We start from the raw sequence: 9557 nt of genomic DNA, 5'->3' as shown, positions 1-9557 counted from the left end.
TGACAGTTCAGAACTATCCTTCCAGGTTTTGATAATGTGTTTCAAATCTCCTTAGTTGTTTTCTTTGCAGTGTAAGAAAATGGTGGCTTTATATATATATATATATATATATATATATATATATATATATATATATATATATATATATAAAGCCACCCTTTTCTTATGGAAGAAATATGGTTGGAAAAAAATCATGAATTGAGATCGCTTAAACACCTGATGAAGTTGCATATTAAAAAAATCTAATCAAAATCAAAGATTTGGAGCTGGAGTAATGGAAAAAGGTTATGTGGTCTGATGAGTGCAGATTGACCCTATTCCAGAGTGATTGGCGCATCAGGGTAAGAATGACGAAGCCAGGCGATATAGGATATATAATATACAGGTTCTGTAATTATAATCGGAAGGTTAAAGGAATATATTAAAGTGTTTAATATATAGCACAGTGTTGTGCTAGTTATTAATAAAAGTAATGCCTTAGATTAATAACTTACTTTTCAGTGAAAATAATATATTACTATTTCTTATTATTTTTTCATAGTAATATGAAATAAGTAATATATTACTTTTCCTAGCTGCTATCTAAAGCAGTGAACTTTAACTCTAGTCCTGAAGACGCAGTATCTTGCACAATTGGGGGAATTCTTTTGCTCAAAAACAGCAGGTTTAACTAATCGGTTAACTACTAGGTTCAGTGGGTGTGTTTAGGTGTTGGTTTGTAAATTACAAAACTATGCTATCCAACCAAGACTGAAGATTCTGAGTTGAAGATTCCTGACCTAAAGTAACATTACTGCTACGTTACTTTTACATAAGTCCAGTTTGTTTAATGCTAAATTGCGATTTAATCAGTTGTGATTAAATAGTTGTGATTTAAAAAAAATATATATATATTTGTATATTTATTATTATGCCACTGCCAGTCTACTTTAGAGTAATTTTTTAATATGAATTTTTGTGTTGTACTTTGGGCCGCTTCGATATTATTTTTTCCAAGTTCACGAGAACCAACTAGTATGTTGATTGCGTTTGATATAATGTATGTTGTAACACTTCCTTCTGGAAGTGATCATTCTTTGAGGCAGTCACAACCTAAATCCTCTTTATGCTACTATTTCTGTTGCTGTTGCCTAGTTTGTAATAAGAGGTAGATCTATTGGGCTTCATTTATACCAGGCATTAACATGCATCCTGGGTAACTGGATCACAAGTGGACAACCAAGACACATACATTGCTGTAGGTTTTCACACCTGGTATTCTGAACGCTTCTCCAGTAACCAATCATAGTCAGATTTCATACATTGTTTGCTCTGGAGAAAGGCTGTAACTTACATTTATTCTGTCAGTCTGCTGCTTCATTGATTTTCATTCCCTTGATTCATGTCTCATATACCTGCAAGGACCGAATCAGACATTTAAATTGAATGTTTTGTTAACAAATCTTAAATGAATGAAAGATAAGAACAGATGAAACTGTGAAATGCACTGGCTTTTACCATTAACCTAGCAGCGGGGAGATTTACCGCTCAACGTAGTTTCCAAACATATTTGCAATGATTGCATGCTTTTTGCATGCAAGAGCAACAGTACTGTTAATTAGGCGGACCTTTTCTTGCAGTCAAATACATCAAGATACATTTAGGTTCATACTACACATGTGATGTGACCATATGCGTCCCAGATCAAACCACTCCAATCTCCAAATATGGTTTGGGTGATGGGATCACAACGTGTCTTTGAGATGCATTTGACCTCACTCACAGTTCCACTCAAAAGTTTAAGGTTTGAAACTTGTTTTGCAACACGCCAACAGATGGCAGCACAAGGCTGCAGGCACGGTTACATGGAGCGCAACCTTCATAAGTCAGTGTGCCAAAAGACGTTATCCTGTGTACATCAGGAGCTGTGCACCTAGTGCTATACTAACCTTGTCTGCTACTGTATGTCATCATGGACAGCAAGTTAAAACAAAGATTTACATGAAATGTGAGATTGATTCGGCAAGTTGATTTCTGCTATGTAGACTTCACAAAAAATTTCATTTCCTGGTTACAATTGACTCCCCTATTGCACAATATTATTTTTATTATTTTTATTCTTTTAATTGTGGGGCGGGTGTACTTTAAGGGCAAAACTGGTGAGCTTAAAATATTTTTACCAGTTAATGTAACAGGAGCAATTAATCTCAGTAGCAAAAGGAATCACTAAGGAGAGTTTTCAAGCAAGTCAAACAACAGTTTCAGTATTGGAAAATAATATAAATGGTTGCTGTGAGTGGTTTCTCCTTTGTCCCTTGGAGCACACTGCAGTGTGTGTGTTTGTGTGTGTGCATGCGTGCATGTGTGTGTGTGTGTTCATAGGCGGTAGTCTGGCACTAGTAAATCCAACATGACCTCTGAAGCACGGGGTCAGATTTATTGTAGCAACGAGCCCTAGCGACCGCTGGAGTCCATGGCGACATCAGAGGCAGGAGGTGAGCTCGTGTGCAGGAATGCAACATTTCCTCTTTATCTTTGAGCGACTTGTTGGTGGCAACAGGTGAAACATTTCGGTTTGAGTAAAACACCGACCATGGGCTGTGGGACATCAAAAATGACCGTGGTGGAACCTACAAAACCGGGCAACCTTAACACTACAGCTGAGGTACAGTCGGTTTTTCATCACTGTTTTTTTTTTTTTTTTTGTGACATTACGATAGCCATAGCTACAGTATATCTGTCAAGGTGTGTGAAACTCAAATAAGTTCCCTAAATATGAAGTATGAATATGAACTTTTCCTTTCATAAGTCGGAGTTATGAATATTTAATCAACCAGTCTGTTGTGACCGGTGCCCGGTTACAGTACAATGTGCAACGCTGTCATGTCTTGCCAGGGTTCATCTCCACAACCTGCTCAAGCTTAGGGTTTTATAGTCTACTTAATATTACATTCGTTATGATCACTTACACAGGAGTCATTCCTCAAATCCTCGAACCAAGTGGCTTTATTGTCATTTTGACTATTTACACTTGGTACAATGCACAGTCAGATGCTCCTATATAAGTACCTGTTCAACACAGAACTGCATGAGACTTCGCAGACCTACATAGAGGCCCATGTGCAAACAGCACGAGACAGTACATAAATAATAAAACAGGATAGTAGGCACATTAGGACTATTAATCCACAGTTCTAGCTAGGATTAAGTGTCGTATGTAACTGTGCAAAAAGATATAACAATTTATTAGTACATTGCTGTAAATGTAAACATAACAAACTATGATACATCCAACCATCTAGAAACCTCTAGGGACTGTGATGACCGTTGTATTTATTATCATTTGTACGATCGTGGTAGGACACTATGGGCAAATTGAGAGCGTTGGTCAGCCTAATCTGCAAGTCTTTGGAGTGTGGGAGGAAACCGGAGTACTCGGGGGAAACCCACCAAGCACGGAGAGAACATGCACAACTCCATGCACACAGACCCAAATCAAACCCGGGACCTTGAGGTGCAAGGCGACAGTGCTAACCACTAAGCGCAAACTAAGAGATTAATCAAGGAAATCCTGAGGCTGCTTTGATAAAACTTGGTCCAGATTCTATTTACATTTTAATAAAGATACCATTTACTTATCTATTAGTAAGACCTGTCCAGGTTCACAGGACCATTACCACCGTTATATACTGTATATTTATATATATATATATATATAATATTAATATACAGTATATAACGGTGGTAATGGTCCTGTGTGTGTATGTGTGCCCTGCGATGGATTGGCATCCTGCCCAGAGTGTACCCCACCTCATGTCCTACAGTAAGTCTCCTGGGATCGGCTCCAGGCCCCCTGTGAGCCTGTACATGATAAGTAGTATAAAAAAACAAATGTTCATCAAATGTTGTATTTTACTAGGCATGAATATTTCCCCACTTTCGCATGATTTTGCTGCACCAGTTACTCCTGACACGACTATATGAATTAGTCACTCAGAAATAAAGTTCATGAGATTCTTTGTTTGTAAATCCATAGACTGATCCTATGTGCGGAAGTCCTCGCGGGGACTCCGCCATCTCCAAAAACACAACAGACAGTGGAGTTGGTTTGGACGCAGGAGAGACGGTGGCTCCATCCAGAACAGTTCCTAGGACCCTCCCACCACTGCGAGGTATGAGGAACAAAGTCATCATGGTTATTTTTTAAATTTTGTGGATTTTGAAAGAAAAAAAGGAAAAAATGTTAGCTGCATTGAACAGGTTCCTTTTCACACTACCGACTCTCAACAACGTCCTCTTTGTGGCCCTTTAGCTCAGAGTCCAAGGCTGACTCAGGAGAACCAGAGACCGGAGTCTCGTGTGATCCTGGAGCAGCTGCTGAGCCAAGGCATCATCCCGGCTCAAAGCAGAGTGGCAGCCAGCGGCGAAGCGTACAACATCATGGTCAGTGCGTCATGGTGCCGACACAGTGTCCAGTTACTGTTTGTTGAAGTTTGTATTCAGATCTTGGTTTGATTTTGACTGGTATCGTGCAGCTGGCTGACTCAGAGAGGCCGGTGAGGAGGCCGCCACCCCGCCTGGAGTCACTAAAGATCCAGAAAGAACAGGAGGTCACCAGAAAGGAAGACATCGATGAGAAGATGAGACAAGTAGAGGAGAGGAGAAAGGTACAACATAAACCAAATGCATTATTGGGTTTTCTTCCTTTGTACGAAATCAATGTAAAGATAAAATCATAAACATATACAAATATGGGATAAAATGAAATAGAAATTAAAAAAAGATTAAGTGAAAGTAATGTATTGTGAAATGCCATCACAAAATAATTTTATTAAAATGCTACAGTATGTATGCTTTCAAAGGGTTTTAAATATTCCCCAAAAGTGGTCCTGGTCCTGACAAGGTGTTTTTCCTGCTCTATCACCCTCATTTCAATTAAATAAGGCTATTAATTAGATGATTATTTATTCATTGATTTAATCAGATTTTTACATGTTGGAGAACTTACAGAAGCACTGAAATTGGGGACTCCGTCCAAAATTAATTTACTGTGTAGCATTTATACATACATTATATCTAATTATGCAGCGTGACTGACGGAGGTCAGACGTATTTAGAACAGGCAGGACACGGTAAGTGGTGATGGGAGGGCATGATTTTAGGTAGCAGGGGTGAGAGAGGCACTGATTAGGAGCCCTGGACTGTGCTCGAAGAGATGCCTGTGGGTTAGGGTTGAGTCGTTAATCAGTGATAACCATTTAACATAAAGGTTTATGATTCCATCCATATAAATTGGCATGTCATGACCACTGTTTCTGTAAAAATATATCCATTTTGTGGTGAAAATCTAGGGAGTACTGTTTTTTATTTTGAATTCCCATCGGTCACCATGTACATTTGAGTAGATTAGTGTTAAGGGCCCAAAAATGGCAATTTGGTTTAACTTAACCACTGAGCCACTTCTGCTCCTGGTAAAAAAAAAAAAAAAAAAAAAAAATAAACAATTACTCTTAAAAAAAATTTTTTTTATGTGGAGTGTATGCCACATAAAGAGCTGTGATTTGCCTTGGCACTGCTGTCCTAAACTTCAGGAGTGCACCGGTATAATGTGCATAATAGAATAATAATAATAATAAGTCAATGTATTAAATATATATTATTTTAAATGAGAATGTGTTTATATATCTGCAGGTACGGGAGGAAGAGCTGCGAAACAGGCTGAGGGTTAAATCTGCGCGGCCTCGTCCAGCAGCTTTTGTTGAAGTCAGGGAGGTGAGTGCCACAGAGGTTGATTCGCCCATATCTTCTCACATCCCAACCGTAGCCAAAGATCCTGACATGAACAGCAACGGAGAAGAAGCAACTGACCTGCTCTCCTGTCAAGGCGAATGACTCGAGCTTTCAACAGGGTCTGCTCGGGTCTCTATCCGGACCTCTACCCTAACGCTGCTTAAGCACAACTCATTCCTATCCAGAGTCTATTTAGCATGATAGAGGCACAGAAATATAAATATGAGTTCTGCACTTGCACTTTATAATAATCTAGTTAACAAAGGGTCAAGGGTCATTTTTCTCTCTCTTTCTCACCACATGTAGAGTATGTAAGGACAGGAAAAATGCATGATCTCATTCCGAACTCACTTATAGGGAAGTCTAAGGGTACTCAAGGAATCATGTCAGATGTCAGTGAGGCTGAATTCTGCAAAACAACAACAAAAAAAGAAGTCGTCAAAGACATTTACAGTTGGAATGTAATTATTATAGTTTTTAATCTTATTTAAATGTTTATTGATGTCATTCAGCGACTGCCCTCAGACTTCAGTGTAAGTAAGTTTCAAGCAAACCGGCATTTTCTTCTAGTTCAGGGTATTTTGTTTAAATTATTGTTCGCTGTAATACTGTATAGTAAAGATGCTGTAGATGAAATTCTTTTAAACATAAACACAATGTGTAATATTTACATCCTATATTTCTATTGGTATATTACCATGATATACAAGATGGAGCCAAATAAATAAAGAGATGTAAAAGTATATAAAGGTCACAGTAGTTGCCAAAAATAAAACATTTTCCACTACTTTCTGCTATTGCGATCTAGACTACTGTATATGTTTTATTAAGAACATGCATAAGAACTGCTCAAGGCATCAATAAAACCTGGAAGGATAAGAGGTGGACCATCATCATTAAAGAAAGAAAAGTGATCGGAAATAAAATTTTTGAATGATTGTGTTCAGCGATCACTTACATTTTTGGTGAAATCAAATGGTTAAAAAATCCGCAGTCGAACTCATGGCTATGTTTAAATAATGAAGGTAAAAGCATTTACACAAACATAATGCAAAGGGATTGAGATTAAACAGCTGTGTAACATTAAGAACCAATTATTAATAAGAAAAATTTAATAAATGGTTCAATAAGTATAAAGAATGGACCGTGATTCCAGATTTACCCTGTCCCAGAGTGATGGGTGCATCAGGGGAAGAAGAGACGCAGATGAAGTGATGAAGGTTAGGATGATCTGGGGTTGCTTCGTATAGGCTCAGCAACGTTATGTGCCCAAAAACATTAGCTCAGCTTTATGACAAGGTTTTGCCATCAATGGATTTATTTTTTTATGATGGGACCTTTATATTCCAAGATGACGATGCCAGGGTTCATCAGGCTCAAATTATGAAAGAGTGCTTCAGGGAGCACAGAGTCCAGACCTTAAGTCCATTGAGTATCTTTAGGATGAGCTGGAGATCACCATCAATACAATTTTTGAAGAGAAATTAATGCAACTTTGGATGGAAATACTGTAAATGTTCTGACATTGTATAAGCTTATTAAACAGATGCCATGTCGCATACAGGTTACAATCAAAGCAAAAAGCGGTCTAAAGGAATATTAGAGTGCATCATTTTTTTTTCCGGCTGGGCAGTGTATAAGCTTCTGTGTTATTTATAACTAGTGTTCAAGAAAGTAACAGTAATATTATTATACTGTATTATTATCATTTTTGTTTTTAGCCTATACACTGGAGTAGGGTTGTACAGAGGTCTTTAATCCACAAGGTGGCACTGTGTGTTCAACTTTAGGTGATTTGCCAGGCTGCCAAGAAGAATTGGTTATGCATGAAATTAAAAAGCTGTCTTTCATCCTACTGTTGTCCGTAACTGTACCTTTTTCGAAGTAGCGCAAATATCATTAAAGTGTTCTATGTTCCATATAATTGTGAGTGTGCTTGTGTTTGTGTGTCTGGAAAAGTGTCTTCGGACACGAGATAGGGTTAAGTCGCAGTGCAGCTGCTGATCGTATGTCTTTTACACTGCAATGACAGTCACAACTGGAGCCACATCTGTTGGAGGTTATGCCTGCTAAGGTTTGACATGTGACCTGCGGTCAGTGCAGCACGGATTAGATCAGGATTCGGTCTTTTGGGAAGGCAGTTATGTACAGTAATTCATATTTTTTGTAACAGATGTATGAAATTATCTTGCAGTATATGATGTGTTGTGGTTTTTTCTTTTTGCTTGACTGAAAACCTGACCCGAAGGTCATTCAATTATTCTAGGTTTTAATTATTTAATTAATTCCGTCTAGTTGAGTAGATGCATCTACAATATACAGTATACACTAATGTTATATGCTGTACTAATGACACTTTAAATTAAAGGCACATGAGTATGCAGGGAGTGAAACAGGATAGCATCCCATTGTAATCTTCTTGAAATCCAGACCTGTCTCTGTTACATTGGCTTAATGGCGGCATTAATAAATTAACACACGCACACACACTGAAACTATTCTCTGATAGGATCAAGTCCCGGCTGTCATTGTCTTTTCCTTTATTTTTTCTTTTCAATCTATGAAGTCTCTGTTCTGTTTTCTCAAAGCACCGGGTGTCAGAAAGCAGGCGAAGCGTGCTGGGCCTCCGCAATGCCACGTCCTCTCAGGTTGCACACGACAAAACCCACATGGGCCGAGCGATGTAGAAGTTTGCGGGGCTGAACGAGAGCCTTTATTAATAATTCAGCCCCGGCTGTATCGTATCACCTGGTTTGAATTACAGACAGGACTATGAAGTGAGCTGCTCTTTCTGATCGTGTGACTCACACTGAGATTGACGTCACATATAATTGTGACAAGTTTGTGCAGGCCTAGTGACCATTGTGACCAAGATACAGTAAAACTACAAGTTTATGGAGATGTGAAGTTGGGAGTGTGTGCGCTTTAAATAAAATGTTATTAATGTACCACAAGTGTGACATCACTTGTGTACTCGTAGTGTAATTTGTGTCGACACTTGGCACTCATTCTAAAAAAAGAGCTTCCTAATGACTGAGGCAATATATTATGTGTATGATCCGCAGGATATTATACACCCATAGAGGCAGTTGGCACATTGGTGACTCTGAGTGTAACACTATCTGAAGAGCATCAGCCGTACCGTGTGCACCTGTCTCATAGCCATGCTGTCTCTGACTTAGACTTTGTCTGGATCCTTTACCAGCTTATGCTTTCCCAGAGGACACGCTGGCCAGTTGGTGGGTCTTTTCTAACATAGTCGTTGTTCAACCTGTGGATGAAATGGAAGGTCTTCATTAGAATGTTAATGTGGCAACAAAACACTCCATGGCTACCTGTTAATGTGGACTTACACTCATTGGCCATTTTATTGAGTACTCTATAGTTTAATTTTGTAGGTATGAAATTACTGAAGGTCTAACGTTGACTCTGTGTGAATGATGAGAAATTGATACATTTTTAGTAATATGGCTTTCATACTTTTGAGCACCCCATATGTTGATTCAGGCAGTATGGTGGTGTAGTGGTTAGCACCAGTGGCTTCAGAGACAAGGGGTTCAATTCTGGTCTGTGTGTTTGCATGTTCTCCAAGTGCTTAGTGGGTTTCCACCAGGTTACTCCAGTTTCCCCCCAGTCCAAAGACTTACAGATTAGGTTAATTGGCATAACCATATTGCCAGTAGTGTGTGAATGACAATCGGGTGTCAAGCTATTAGAGAAACGTTGGATATACACTATATGGACAAAAGTTTTTGGCCAAACCTACAATGATATTGCATCCAAATGCA

At 38.7% G+C, this 9557-nt stretch overlaps 1 protein-coding gene across 1 annotated transcript; it reads left to right on the top strand.

Annotated features, from left to right (window-relative positions):
* Window positions 1-2572: 2572 nt before the first annotated feature.
* On the top strand, window positions 2573-6044 carry stmnd1 (stathmin domain containing 1). Its single transcript, XM_053493347.1, has 5 exons — window positions 2573-2644; window positions 4016-4151; window positions 4292-4422; window positions 4515-4646; window positions 5671-6044. The coding sequence occupies exons 1-5, from the start codon at window positions 2573-2575 to the stop codon at window positions 5869-5871; spliced, it is 672 nt and encodes a 223-aa protein (XP_053349322.1). The 3' UTR covers window positions 5872-6044.
* The last annotated feature ends 3513 nt before the right edge of the window (window positions 6045-9557 follow it).

The sequence above is a fragment of the Clarias gariepinus genome, chromosome 3 (assembly GCF_024256425.1).
Source record: "Clarias gariepinus isolate MV-2021 ecotype Netherlands chromosome 3, CGAR_prim_01v2, whole genome shotgun sequence".
Lineage (NCBI taxonomy): Eukaryota > Metazoa > Chordata > Actinopteri > Siluriformes > Clariidae > Clarias > Clarias gariepinus.
This window is presented reverse-complemented; position numbering and strand designations above follow the sequence as displayed.